The sequence below is a fragment of the Phymastichus coffea genome, unplaced genomic scaffold (genome assembly GCF_024137745.1).
Source record: "Phymastichus coffea isolate CEN01 unplaced genomic scaffold, Cenicafe_Pcof_1.1 PCOF00168, whole genome shotgun sequence".
Lineage (NCBI taxonomy): Eukaryota > Metazoa > Arthropoda > Insecta > Hymenoptera > Eulophidae > Phymastichus > Phymastichus coffea.
The window spans coordinates 155,084-170,499 of record NW_026706979.1 but is presented as its reverse complement, the minus strand read 5'-3'; the positions used below and the strand labels follow the sequence as shown (position 1 = coordinate 170,499).

The window sequence follows — 15,416 nt, the reverse complement described above, 5'->3', positions numbered from 1 at the left end:
TCGTTTCGAAGCGCACGCCCTTCTGACTTTCCAAGATCGTTCTCAAGCGCGTGAGGCTCTCTCTCTCTCTCCCTCTCTCTCGCGAGAAAGATTAAGCGTTATAATTAAATTATATCCCGCAAGCGTTTATTGAAACTGCCTTTTTAGTCCTCTCTCTCTCTCTCTCTCTCTCTCTCTCTTTCTCGTTTGATTATTTACGTGCTGAGGAATTCATTGTGGGATATACCGAGCGAGTGTTAAGTTTAATATGCATGTAAATTAATACTCCGTGCTCGACGTATCATATTTTATTTCTGTCGTAAAAATATTCAATCAACAATGTCAAATGGTTATTGGTGTAAAGAGCAGAAAAAAAGTCAACTTTAGGGAACAGTTAGGAAGTCAACTTTCTAACTGAATGATATTTGTACCTAATCAGTATATATATAGAAGATGCGATTTTATGTGGCAAGCACGATAAAAAAATTAATTGGTATGATCATAGTATAGGCGACCAAAAAACATTCAGTATAAAAAATTAGAAGGTTTTATGAATCTTTATGAATAAGCCATGTTGGAAGTAAAAATTGAAGGACATCACCTGCCGACTGCAAGAGAGTAGCGAGTAAGATAATCCTTATTGACTTATAGCAGGTGATTATTTTGAGTAGAGTTTCCTTTGAAAATTTTATTAAATGTATCTTAGTACAATGTACAGAGCAAACTAAATTTTTTAATATTAAGTAATTTTATTTCACGTCATCCCTAATCGAATAGCTTCTGCTTGGCAATCAAATAATTTCTCTGACGACTTCAGTAATTTTATTTTGAGCTACTGGCATTGAACGTATTCCATAGCAACCCACAGAGCTGCCCATGAGCAGTTAAATACGCAGACGGTGAACTCGAGTGCATATAAGTGCATATACGAGAAAAGAGAATAAGTGACGATGGCGATGAGTTGAACGAATACGACCACCCCGGAGAGAGAAATGTAAACCGACTCCACACACATACGTTTATACATATGCTCTTTTTCTCTTTCCCTCTCGTTACATTCATACGTATGTCTTCTACATATCGCGGCAGTGTGTTTTTCCACGTTCTCTATATACACGCCGCCCCTATGCGACGATGATTCTCCTATCGCCACGAGGAATATAGCTTCTTGGCTTGTATTATAGTGCCAGATGTCTATCGTCAGCTCTTTTATAATGCACTTTTTTCTACGAAAAATAATACGCTGCGTAGGTACTACCGGAGGAAACAAAGAACACTGAAAATTCGTCCAACTCTCTCTCATTTTCCCAGACATTCAATGAACAGAACGCAAGATATCTCTTGATAAGCATAAAAAATGTTTTATTCCGTCGTTTAATTATGAAGTCATATATGTAAAATGAGTTGGCCAAACTGGCATATGTTCCGAATAAAAAGAAAATAGAGAATTGAAATGGGGTTACGACACCAAAAAGCCACCTTTAATTCTATTCATTAATGCTCACTCGGTGGATGAGAGATCGGACGCGGTAAAAGTATTTTCGATCTTCAACTGACGCACATACGTGTGTCTGCTCTGTATATAATGCTCGAGAGAGAGAGAGAGAGAGAGAGAGAGAGAGAGACTGGCTTCCCCGACCCTAACCTACCTAATACAACAACGAGCCCCTTATCTGCAGACCGGTTCTCTACTGCTACTCTCGAAGCTGCGATGCGCCTTTTAGATCTAAATCCACGCTCTCTTGGATGTCTCACGCGAGAAAGTTAGATTTTCCTCGTTGCTGGGCTTTTAACTTGTTCTGCTCAAAAGCTCTTTATCCGTTGCTTACTGTTGAAAGGTGCGATACTGGCGTTCGATTGTATCACAGATATGGCGATTGAGAGATTCGGGCGTCGAATGCTTCATGTGCATAAATAGCTTCAATCAATAAAATAAATGACTCTTTTGTCACGGGACTTTTCTTTTTCATCGAATAATTCTCTTTGCCAAATTCACAAAATGCGGTCATTAAAAAAGAATAAAACTTATTATAAATAAAATTCACGGCAGTTATTTATATTGTTTTCACGCAGAAGATACAGTTCCTCTGAGAATTTTGAAATCTGTCGTCAAGCAAATGTTTTGCTCGGTTTAGTCGCTGCGAAACCGCCGCCACAGGATTCTTTAAAAGAAAGAAGAAACAAGAAAATTTCTTCAAAAATAAACGCGCTACAGCCGTTGACGGCATCATAGAAGAAAAAGACGAGAGCAAGAGAGAGAGAGATTGGAAAAATTTTCCCATCAATGAATGAAATCTTCGGATGCACAGATACCAGGATTTCCAAAGGTCAGTCTCCACGCGTAGCTGAGTCACGGTTTTTTTCTCCTACACAAGTCATCGTACAAAACAAAAGGGGCGTAGTAGGATGACTCGGCCTACATATCGATTGGTTTTCATCCCTAATTCTCTCTTGCTTTGGCGTTGCGCGACACATTAATGCTCCTTTTCTCTCTCTCTCTCTCTCTCTCTCTCTCTCGGTCTGTCGGCCCTTTCACCCGCCCCCCTCCCCCTAACTACGTTGAATAGTGTGCGTGAGAGACCTTGACCTCCGTTCTACTCGACCTAGAACACCCGTTCCGAGCCTAATACTTCTAGTCGTCGGGGGAACGAGATCTCTCCCTGCTCGTAGGCATAACGGGGGGAACTTGGTCGTCGTCTACAATTGCGTTCCATTACTACTGCTGCGATGCGGGGCAGAGAAATATCGCATATGTGTGCGCTTATGTTGCTACTGCTCTTGGACTCTGAGCGCGCGTATACACTATTTACGTACGCGTAAACAGGATTGAGTATTTTTAAACTTGACATCCTTTTAAGCATAGTAAGACGGGGATGCATGTGTGTATGCGTGCGCGGAGGGAGGCTTAGTTTGGCATCAGCTGGAAATAAACGCGGCCAGGCCAGCATTGTGCATTATATTTTTCCTACTTTTCATGGTGTTATGTAACGCGCGTGGCCATGGCGACGAGCCTCAAATATGCACTTGCACGGCGAGCCGTTCATCTGAATTATTCACGCCCTGATCGATATTTTTCTGATGATATATACGCGCACACATAGAGTAGTTGAAATTAGACGAAACAACAATGTCCCGCGGTGGAAATATATCTGAACTTTATCAGAGTCGACTATAACGTGTAGTGGAAGATTATTGCTCAACTATTTTAGATATTACTCCAAAGTAGAAAACTGTTCTACTTCCATTAACGAGCAATTGAAATATTTGTTATTCGACACTATCGAAGGTCGATCGATGAATCGTCAAGCTTTCATGGATAGTCATGGATAGTTAAAACATAATTCCATAATGGAAAAATTGGCCTTTAAGACCTCTAATAAAGATGACAAGTAAATAACAAGCGTTAAAATAATAAATCGCAAATCACCTAGGTTTATCGTTCTGATCGTCCGGTCCGAAAGCAAACGGCCATTATCGTTGTATAAACTCGATTTGCGAGGTGGGCGCTCTCAATTAATTAGAAGCTCACAGCCCTCTCCGAAGCTCTGCGGCAACGCGCAAAGTGCATATATATCCTGAAGCCCAAGGGGGCACGAAGCGCCAAGTTGCCAAGTTACAAGCGCCAGTACGAGCGGGAGGCGTCAATCGCGGTCATCGCGCGCGCATCTATACGCATCCACGGGCGAACGGAGCGTGTATGCATCGGCGGGGCATTGCGGGGGCTGATCGATAAAGGCACGAGCGAGCAGCGGCAACAGCAGCAGCAGCATATGCACGCGGAGAAAGAAGGCTTGCGCACGTACTGCGATGGGAGAGCGAGCAGCGAGCGAGTGCTCGAGCTGGGTTCACGGGCCGCATTCAAGGACAAGGCCAGGTGATAGCGCGACTGCGCAGCACTCTAGCGCTACCCCGCAGCAGCAGCAGCAGCAGCAGCAGCAGCAGCAGCAGGGCTGTCCGAGCTGCAGTCGAGAGCCCTGCACTCTGCCATTGCAACCGCGCAGCTTTTCCCCCTGCAAGGGGGCAAGTTCGATCGTAATTTTCGCGCGGCGGCAAGCGACGCGCGCTCGTGCGAGAGTTCCAAGGAATATCCGATTAGTGAGGCGACTTTTCCCAAAGTCGCTCTTCTTCTTTGCCGGTGGATACATGCGGCCAATGATATAGATAAGAGAGCTCGTTAAGATTCGCGACGAAATTGTGTGCTTTACCGTACAATGTATATATTCGTCGAGTGTATCCGTGGCAATTATCACTGCGTTGCGAAGCATTAAAAGCGAATGTTTATTCAGCACTCGCCGCATTATTGAATCGTGGCAACGCTTCATTGAAGATTCACTCTGGATATTTAGAGTGAAAAAGTTGGAGCTCGTTATATTTGTTTGATGAAAATACGCGCGTGCAACCACTGACGCATTTCAAATATCGATTTCAATGTCACTCCTCGTATCAGCCCGTCGAATCTGTCTCTCTCTCTATCTCAATGTTCGCGGCGTCAACTTGACTGTGCGTGCAAACCCTAATTTCTCACAGAGTCGCATGCGCGCATATCGCACAGAAGCCCGCGGAGAGATCGCGCGATCGAGAGCGCCCACACGGAGCGGCACGCGTGAGCAGCATAAGTCGCGAAAAATGCAAAGTGCATTGTACACTGCACGCGACGCATTCTCTATATGCGAGCGGGTAATTGGAGTCGACGGGTCGCGACGCTTTATCGCGCGCACTTTAATATTTATCGCGCCGCGATGAGCGACGACGCGACGAGAAACAATGCCGAGATACGAACCGCACCGCCGACGACGGCGACCATCATCGTGGAATATCAAATTAAATATGGGTTATCGACATTTGCCTTCTTTTCGTTTGCCAGCTGAGGCCTTTTTGCCGCCCGTCTTCCTCCACGCCAATCGCAAAGCTTTGCCTGCAATCTATCGCCGAGTTGAAGAAATTTGATTTGTCCGGAAATAACGGCGGCCAGCTTCGCCAACTTGTACATTTATTAATCGTTAAACGGCTGCTTCACTTTGAATACGAAAGCTAGAAAGTTTTGCTTGAAAATGAGTTGTAAGAAGGAGCCAAAGCTATTTCGAAAAATTAAAATTGGCCTTGGAGGATGCGCGCTCTCAGAAGAGTAGAGGTCGCGAACATTAGGAGCATCGTAAAACGGCAGTACGCGCAGTGAAAGAGACGCGCGAGTGCATCTTCGCGAGGCGACCAGGGGAAAAAAGTCACAAACGAGTGGTTATACGGGCTCCTCGCGAGAGGAAAGCTCGGCGTCGAATGTGCGTCCGCTGCTCATCCCCCATTAACATTCGTATATACCTAAGTAATGTGTACACAGCACACTGCATTGTGCGTCGTGGAATCGTGCCTTCTTTTCAAGGCGAAGGGCGTTTGTTATACATTCAGATGCACGGCATTGTTTATTATCGACCAATAGAACAGCCGTATGATGCAGTAGCTGACGCCTGAACTTGAATTCGAATGACTAATTTTTATATGCCGCTTATCCATTGATCTATCGGGCCAACATGCGACGGTTGATAATCACTCGAGAACCAGCGATAGTATCTAATTTGCGTGGGGACCGATCGCACTCCCAATGGAATATTTACAACTGCTGCTATGGTGTGATTGATACAACTCGGATCTGCCAGCATAAAAATGCCATTGCCATTTTCAGGCTGGCGCGAATTGCATTAACGCTAAATATTGTTTAATCGTTCGGCGCTTGAAACGCAACACAACGCGCGCGCGAATTTCTATTTAGAGAGTTGATGAATTTCTCCTGCGGCTACGAACTCTCACTTTCGCGAAAACCTCCGTGTCTCTCGCGCACGCGCCAATTTTCCATTTTCGAAGGCTTCCACGCTCGTACATAAAAAAAATTTCATTTGATTTTTCCGGCTTTTCAAATCCGTTTCATTGTTGTGGATGCACTTGAATAAAGCGCCTGGACTGCGAGATGCGTACGCGCATATTGATGCCCCTTTTTCATTGTGACTATACTTATATAAGTGCTTTATCATGTAAAGTAGGTGTGCTTTTTTTCGTTATTAGGAAATTTATATAAAACGTCACGTTTTTGTGCTGGTTCCATGTGTCTCGGAAAAATAGAAAGCAATGATCGAAACAATTTTAAAAAGTTTTAAAAAGTGACCGATAAAAAAGTGACAAGGTCGACGACTAATGGGAATCGAATAGAAACTCAGGCTATTAAAGGAAAAAAAGTCCAACCGAAAACAAAAAAAATCAACCAGTGAAATGATTCATTACGCTCGAGTAAGAAGTAAAACTTTACTTTCAACAGAAAATTCGAGTGAAAACTTGGAGTTGCTAATTTCATTTTACTTTCTGTCGTTCAGTTTCAATTTCCATGAGAAACCTTAATTATACAATACCGTAATCATCCGTTTTACAACCTCTAGGAATATTAAAAAAAATTCTTTTCTAAATGAACTTTGCATATCGCTCAAAATGACGAATGCATTGACGTACGTAACCGCAAGAATTATTACATAACGACGAGCACGACATAAGTGTTATAATTTTGTTGGAAATCAATAAGCACATTAGGCTATCTGTTTTGATCGTCGCGCACAGTCGATTGCACCACAGCTACGGCCTATCGAAGCGCATCTTCGGAAAGAAAGCCCCGAAAGCATCGACAAGTTACGCAGGCAGTCTAAAAAAGAGAGGAATAACGCATCGGAAAAAAAAAGAAAAAAAAAAAAAAAACAGAAAAAAAGAAAAGAGAGAAAAGGAGCCCGAGCCCGCGCGCGAGCGAGACGGAAGAGCAGATAAGGATTACGAGTCGTGCGTGCACACCGACATCGCACACTCGGCTGGCATTCACGCACACGCGCGCGCGCACGTGTTCGTGTGGAGACGCAACGTTGGGGCAGCTCAGCATTTCAAGTGCACGGCTGGCTACGCGGAGTCGGAGCGGCGCGGCGCGCGCGAGAGGTGGTGGGGTCGTGTATTGGCGGGCCGGCCTGGCGGGGAGAGAAGAGAACGCGACTGCGCCGTGAGCCGCCGACGCGGCGTGAGCTCTGTGTGTCTCTATCTCGCCGTGTGTGCGTGAATGTGTGTGTTTTCGTCCCGCGAGAAACGATACGGGAAGCCCAAAGAGCGCTCGGCCGCGCGAGGCGATTCATCGCTCTCGCTCTCGCTCTGTTTCTCGCGCGCCCGCTCTTGTCATCCCCGATCCTCGTCGCATATCACTGCATTGCACGAGCAATTATCTTTATTGTCACGCAAAACGTTCGATACACCTATCAAAGGGAACCACCACACACTCGGCCAAATTTGTGCAGCACTTGGTGACGGATAAGTTTCAGTGCGGAACGATACGATAGTTTGTTGCAGTGCGAGAACAAACCAGAGATCTATTCAAGTGTCTTTATTAATCATATACTCAACACAATCACAAACAAACCAGTATATATCAACGCATCCGTATATATTCATAAGCATAGCGACAAACGTATATTTTATGCATAGAGGGTTTTTAATTTTTCGTAACGAACAACAACAACAACAACAACAACAACAAAGCATACAATCATATATATCAATATATATATATATATTTTAATGAAGCATATATACATTGTAGCCTTAACGAGTATAAGGGAAGCACGCCTATCAACAATAAGGGATATATAATATTTATATACGTGATAACAGTGTATTGCCTACGCATCTATATATACATATACATATATATATATATATATATATATATTTATTTATCGATACATATACATCTTGTCAGCAATCAAACATCACCGACGTCTCGCAAGTATTTATCTACGACGTCGTTTTTTGTATACACACACAAACCCAGGAAAGTGTAAAAGTATAAAAGTCGCTGCTCCGAAGTTCGAGTGACAGCTGTAGAGAAGAAACCAAAACACGAGAATCCCCATCACGACGACTACGACGACGAAAGTGCTATTAAAACCGACTAACCTCATACGTAAAAGTGTATAACGGAGCAAGCAAGGCTACTATATACTACCTCACGTGCACATGTGCCGCTCGCGTGCTGATGACAGTGGTGCGTAGTGTCGAAAGTGACAGTGACTATGATGCTCGGTTGTTATTGCCGTTTCTAGATTCGAGCGCAGTGCTGCCCAGGACAAAACAGGGTTTCTTTGCCGAAATCGTTTTTCATTCGAAAACACTGCAGCCGAAGACTGTGTTGACAAAAAGAGCGCCACTCGCTCAAAGATGATTCCGCGAATCTGTCCTCTTTGACACATTCTCGCGCGTCCGGCACATTTGAGGAACCCATAAGTGTATTTGTGCGCGACAGAGAGAGAGAGAGAGAGAGAGAGAGAGAGAGAGGAGGAAGAGAGCGAGAGAGAAAGAGAGAAAGAGAGTGTGTGCGTGCATTTTGTGTGACAAGCCCTTCGAAAGTCGAGCCGTCACCCCCACGAGGGTGATAACCGCAGCCAAAGTGGCTCACACCGTGCGCGACCGTACAGCCGAGCTGCAGGCGGAGGTGCGTAGTGCCATCCGCGTACTGCACGGTTGGTGTCCGAGGCCTCCGCAACCCTCACCCCCGACCCAGCAACAGCAACAAAATCAAACGCAGCAGAATCAAAATCCGCCAGTCACCCAACAGCAGCAGCCGCAAAATCAAGCTTCCGCTGGAAGGGGCGAAACGGTGCTGATAGCGCCTCGCAGCCAGCAGCAGCAGAGGCAGCAGCAGCAACAGCAGCAGCAGCAGCAGCAGCAGCAGCAGCAGCAGGGTCAAGGTACCAGTTCGGGGACAGTGAGTGCCAATGGTAACGCGCCGCCGTCTGTGGTTGTCAGCTCGACCTCCAACAATAGCATGCGACCACCGCCCCCACCACCTCCACCCAGAGCCAGGAGCTCCGCGGAAGGAAAGGGACATCACGAGGAACCGACTAGTTCCATTCCTGACTTAGGTGAGCTTCATTCTCCTATACTTTTCTATCACAATATAACATTCCGTATAATTAGATGTAATTGTCGAATGTTGATTAACAAAGTTCTTAACTACATACTACTACCTAAGAATATTAAGCGTTTACAAACCGATGTAGGTTCACCTGAAAAGCGTTCATACGTTTACGAGCCATTGATGGAATTTTAATTGAAATTCTGCCTGATTGCACTTCAACGGCAAGTCTTTTTACCACAAAATTGATGAAATCAAAATGGAATATACATCGGCCGTGTTTTTACTCTTTCCTATTTGGAAGAAAGTTCAAGGTCACTTATATAATCGACCAGCTGTAGAATTATTTCTTTTTTGCTATCGATAATCTTGAAAATTTTACGGAAATTTTTAAATATACGTGCGACGTATTTCAACGAATTTCGACTGTGATGAACGACATGTTCACCGAATTAGAATGCTTTGAATGTTGATGCATTCGTTGATGTCAATGATTAATATACCGATTGTAGACTGCTGTTTTGATAAGTATTTTAGTCACCAATAATTGGTTTTCACGCATCCCAGATGTCGTACCCGTGAGTGAGCTATATAGCCATCGCTAAAACAAAATAAACTTTGTAAATAATTGTTTTCTTTTCCATTAATTCCAAAATAGAATTGAATGACAAAACTATCCACTTACATAAATATACGTGAAATCGGGAAAAACTTTGGCAACTCTGGCAATAGCATCATCGAATGAGAAATCAGTCGTACAAATGACCCGCGGAGAAAGAGTCACGTTCAAGGCTCCTTTGATCGGCGAGCGCGCGCGTGTGGGTGAGCGCTTATATCTATAAGAAACACGTGTATACAAGGAAGCCTCTGATGGCGTGATGAGTAAAGGATAACAAATGGGAGCCGATGGCAATCCTGCGGGTCGTACGAGTATTACGGTAGCGATTCTGACATTGAGCTTGTACGCGCGTTTTTCGTCGAGGTCATCACATCACGTCAATGTCCGTTACATACATGTATATACACGTACCTGTTCCGCGTTTGTGTATATATTTACAGCAGCTTGGAAATATCGCGCGCGTATTTAGGATCGATTGCGCAAAGCAACGAAAATAATCTCTTATCGTTTATACAGTCTCCTTTGTGTCATTGTCGCACGCAAGCACGCACGTCGTTTCTCCGCGAGCGGGAAAAGAAAGAGAAGAAGCGAGCGGCAATTTTATTACGGGGGTCTTGCTTTCGCGCTCGCCGGTTATCGGTACTGCGAAGCACGTGCTTCCGCAATGACGTTTCGCTTATTAATTCATGCTGCTGTCGGGAACGATAATGCCTATTCTTTCGGGTGGCATGCGCGCGCTAATTGCGCCGCCCCATTGTTCTCAGGCGAGGAGGCGCGCGGCGAGGATTTCTCGATCGAGCTTAAAATGTGCCATGCGTTGCGCGCGTCTTCGAGAGATAAAAGCGCGCGGAGGTGACCTTGGGCGAGGTGAGAGAGATGCGCCTCGAGAGCCCGTGGAGCGTGAGGAGACACGAGGAATCCGAGGCTCGACGCGGCATTCGATTGCCCTGCACCGCGCGTTATCGCTTCGCGCGCGTTGTCGTGACCGTGCGCGATAATACGATAATGCAACGAAGATCGAGAGCGCCGCGCTCGCTTCGCATCACTTTTCTCGCGCGCGCACGGCGCCTCGCTTATTTACGGACCGTCTATATCGATCGGGCTTCGCTGCGCTTTTCAGCGCCTCTTCCTTCATCTTCGTCTTTTTCTTTTCTTTTTTTTTTTTTATTGTCGCTATTGACATTATTGATACGTCAATGACTTATTGATTGGTATGCTTTTCGGCTGGATTATGTCCAGTGAGAGATTTTATCGTTGAAACTTTCATGAGATTTTCATTAGTACTGTCGGCATTATTTTATCAACTGGTAATAAGTGGATATTGTATCGTTTCATAATATATCAACTGTCAGTATTTACAATCTGAAGGATATTCAAAAATTAATCAAGGTGTAGCACCGACATTTCATGGTAAAAAAGTTGAACGCTATTTAATAACAGCAGCCATGTATCAATAATTTGTCCGCCGATGCATTTGAAAAAGAAACCCTGCTTAAACATGCGTGCAATTCTGTGTCGACATCTGCTTCGTTTTTTTAACAACTATTCTCTCTTGCATTTACTAATGGCGCAAATGGACGATGGAATATTCGCAAATGCTTGCAAAAAGCGAGAAGAAAGTTGAATGTTAAAATAACAAGTTCGAACTTTCAAAAAGCCGCGGCGCGATGTTTTATTATTAGCCATCGCAACTTTTCCCCGATACTTTCAAGTTCATTTTCACTGGAAACATGAGTGAAGCTTTGCCTTGACATATCGCGCGACATACTCGACCCATCGGAACTTTTCGCCTACTTACTAGATGAAAAAAAGGAAAATAACTTGTCGCACAAACATGCCGACAATTGTCACTCCCACTTTTTCAAATCGCATTATCATCAGCGACTCGTCTTCGTAACACACTGACATAATTATTCAACTAATCAGATTTGTCGCTAGCCAATGGTCGCGTGCAAAAGCGTTTTTAGAGCGAAATCAAGCGAGAACAAAAAGAAGAAAAAAAAAAAAGATCGCGAGCGTCGCTCATCGCGCATACCGGAAGCGTTCGGCACATCAATTCGCGCAAGGACGCGCTTGGCGCTCGCAAGAAAGGAATATTCACGGGCGACCTCGGAACGCAGCGCTCGCTCGCGCGTTTATACTCGCGCGCACACGGAGAGTGAAACGCGCGCGCACTTGCGACACACACACACAAACACACAAACACACACACGCACACGCACACACCTGCTTTTCCCGATAGTTTTCGGAATCCTTCACGGTCACGGTCGCCCCTAGCGTCATCGCGCTCTTTATATTTAGCTGCTCGTTGTGAATGCGCTACTCTCTCCCCCCTCCTCGCTCTCTCTCTCTCTCTCTCTCTCTCTCTCTCTCTCTCTCTCTCTCTCTCTCTCTCTCTCTCTCTCTTCCTCACGCGCCTCTTTATCGCGCACACGTTGATGATTGTCTTGTATTGTGCAGCACTTTTATTTTGATGCTTGTTCTTTTTTCTTTTACGTATCAATACCCCCCCCCCCCCCCCCCCCGCCCCTCTCACTCCCCAAACATACGTTATGCGAATAGCGAAGCGAGTGTGTGGTATATAGGATTTCAAATTTTACGTAAACTAGTTGACTTTCCGTATAAAGGACGTTAAGTCATTTGCCGATTATGTAATTATGTCACGATATGACTGAAACTTACGACGCATTTAACCTGTGCGAATGTGTGCGCTAGACTTTGCTATTAACAAAATTATGAATAACTATCACAACATTCTGAGAGTGTTGCAATCGGCAGGGAGCGATTTTACGCCAAAAATACACGTGCGTTTATTAGGAAAAAAAGAAAATACTGGGCAACATCTGTCGGATACGTATTTGATCGTGGATTTCATTATCGGTTTGCAGAAAAGCGGAGATCAGCGGTACAACAGACTTGCAAAACGATGAGTTCCATGCAGCAAATATAATCTGAACGGCGGGTCTCGAGTGCTCGGCAACACGTCACCGAAGCCTTGGCCTCCGTCGCCGATAAAACGTCAAAGCTCGCGCGCGCATGTAAAGCTCCGAGAGAGAGAGAGAGAGAGAGAGACGCTTAGTGCTCAGCATTTAACGCGACTAAGCTCGAGTTTTCCTTTTTTCTTTAAATTAGCATTTTTTACCCTGCAAATAGTGTGTACACTCGATTGATATGGTGTGTGCGCATCAATATCAAAATAGTTTCGACTGCGGATAATACTTTTGCGACAATATTTTCGCGCACCACCTTTTTAATTTATTGCTATTCGAAGCTGTATAACAAGGTCGATTCTACTTTTAAAATGTATGAAATGCACTACGTACGCGCGGAGTTCAAATCTTATCAAAGTTGTTTAAAAACTCGTTTGTCGTTAACGTAGCTACAAGTATTTTTCCATAATTTTGTCTTCTCGTGGTTACCTTGCCAATTGGAATATGCACAGCAAATAAGTAATCAACGTTCCTTCGTTGCAACAGAGTTATACAATCGTTACAATACTATTTATCTATCTTCTTTTTCTGGATTATCAAACTATTTAAAAATGCACATCACGTATTCAAAGTGATAAATTCATTGACAGTCTTTCCGAATGCAAACATTAATTCAATGAAATAAAAAATGTATTTCAATGTCAATTCTTCACGGTGAAAAAAATGTTAAGAACGCGCTTTTTTTAAGAAAAATATAGACACATGTTCTGCTCACCACCGGTAAACTATTGTCAACTACATTAAAAAATATTCCATAGCCGAAACTAAAAGTAAAAAAAAATGCCGTCTTCTTTTCTTTCTTCTTTATTTGTAAAGCAAACAAACGATTATCGGGAGAGAATGCAGCCTTCGCGTCGTCACCCATTTCCGTGAGCCGTGCGCGCATATGTTAGGCAGCACGTGCATCGTCCAAGTGCATCATCCTAGTGTGTACCCCCATATCTCTCCCGGCTTGGAGATAAACGCCACGACATATAATGTATTTTTAGGCCCATGAAATGTTCGTCGAAGCGACACAGATGCACACAGCCAGTTTTCTTACGTAAGCAAACGAGACACGCACAAAATGATCTCCGACAATTTTTCAGTGTCGCCGATCCTTCAGAAAGTGTCGTCTAGGTTCGGATTAAAATGCGATCTTAACTCAACAATATCTCCATAATAATTGCTGAACCAAGATTGTGATTCACGCGCTTGGGCTGCTTCCTAAGAATTTCAATTTTAGCTTATTTTATTTTTTTCTTGTCACATTTTTTTTTCCCAGTTGTCAAAATTTTGCATAAGCAAAGGCAATAAGTCGATTCTGCCTTTTCCAACATTGTGATCTAACGGCTATTATGAAACAGAAGCGATAAAGCGGCTTTTCCATCTCCTTTCCGCGCTAGCTGGTGTTGAGTGTCAAGGTCAGCAGGCAAAAAAGTTTTTCAGAGTTCCAGTGCATTAATCGTCGAATGATGATGAAAACCCGGAAAAATCGGCCACGTTTCTACACGTGCTTTCATGATCGCGTGCGCGCATTACGACATTGGCCTTCGTTTTTATATCTAACGCTCGTTAGAAAAATTATTCACGCTCATCGTTTTCTACATTGACGGCTTGTAATCTACAGCGCATGACTCCCAAATGATCGAGAAAACAGAGTCTTGTGGCACAGCTATGTCTCATCAGCATCGTAGTCATTTGTATTGCTTCATTTTTTTTCATCCTTATCACGATACACTTATCGTCATCGAAAAAACGTTGTCCCTGTAAGGCCTCACGTTCGATCTAGTTCGAACGCGAAAATCCTCAACCACTCGCTACGTCGACGATAAACACTCGCGAGTTTAAATTGATTCGATGATTTTAGATGCCAGGCGAACGGCGTTTTATCGGCTCACACAAATCCCATTAGTAAACAAAACAGTTAGGCGCATATAATGTGCGTCAGGTGGAGGCTTTACGCAGCCAGACAGTAGACCTTTCTCCCCCCATGAGCGCAGCAAGCGGTGACGGTGGCAGTGGCGGTGGCAGCAGCGGCAGCGGCAGCGGCAGCGGCAGCAGCAGCAGCAGCAGCAGCAATGTACTCTCCAACCTCCCCCGCAATGTCGCTCCCCTATATATATATATATATATATATATATATATATATATATATATATATATACACACGCGCACGCACGTTGTGCAGCTTACATACATGCGCTTTCACTGCGTGAAAGGAGAGGAGAGCCGCATTTTCGTTCCAGACGAGTCAGCATGGCTACTGCTAGTGTACAGCGAGAGTGCAACGCTTTTTCCACGAGCGTCATTATGCCACTGCTATGCTGCCGCGGTGGTTTCACTGTCGCACAACTGCTGCTGTTGCCGCTGGAAAATTGTTATTGCCGTGGAGAAAGGAAAAGTATGTTGTGATTCGCGCGGTAATTGAGGTCGTTTTGTGGGAAAATTCTTTGCTTTGCTCGCTCGTTCGGTCTCTCGCTCGCTCTACGCAAAAAGCCGAAGCGATGAAATTATTGCGGCACCGTAAAAGTTAAAATGTTTCTTAATTTTTTGTAACTACGTCACCTTGATAGAAATGCTTGTACGAGGAAGCAATTTATTGTAGTATAGAATCTCTTGTACTTGTTTAAATTACTTTTGACCTTCCCAACACTGTCGCAGAATCCAAATGAGCTGATCACTACACAGTTGGTGATGTGTGTTCCAAACCGGAAGACATCAAATGTTGATGAGAGAAAAAAAATAAAAATGAGTCAGCTAGGACATACGTTTACGTATTGCGTATAGTAATCAGAGAATAGTAGACTACAAGATATAATATGGATAGACGTCCGGTGACTGATTTCATTAGGATTCACTTTATTTATTTTGTTTCGCATAGCTGATACAATTCAGTGTCAACTGGAGATACTGATGCAAA

General features: G+C 44.1%; 1 protein-coding gene across 1 annotated transcript in view; it reads left to right on the top strand.

Annotated features, from left to right (window-relative positions):
* The first annotated feature begins 3,786 nt into the window (after positions 1–3,786).
* The window catches only part of LOC131673096 (adenylate cyclase, terminal-differentiation specific-like), a 71,952-nt gene continuing 60,322 nt past the window's right edge, over positions 3,787–15,416 (top strand). The window contains exons 1-3 of the mRNA XM_058950807.1: positions 3,787–3,931; positions 8,433–8,682; positions 8,797–8,912. Of these exons, the coding sequence (XP_058806790.1) occupies positions 3,787–3,931; positions 8,433–8,682; positions 8,797–8,912 (511 nt within the window). The remainder of the gene's footprint in view (positions 3,932–8,432; positions 8,683–8,796; positions 8,913–15,416) is intronic.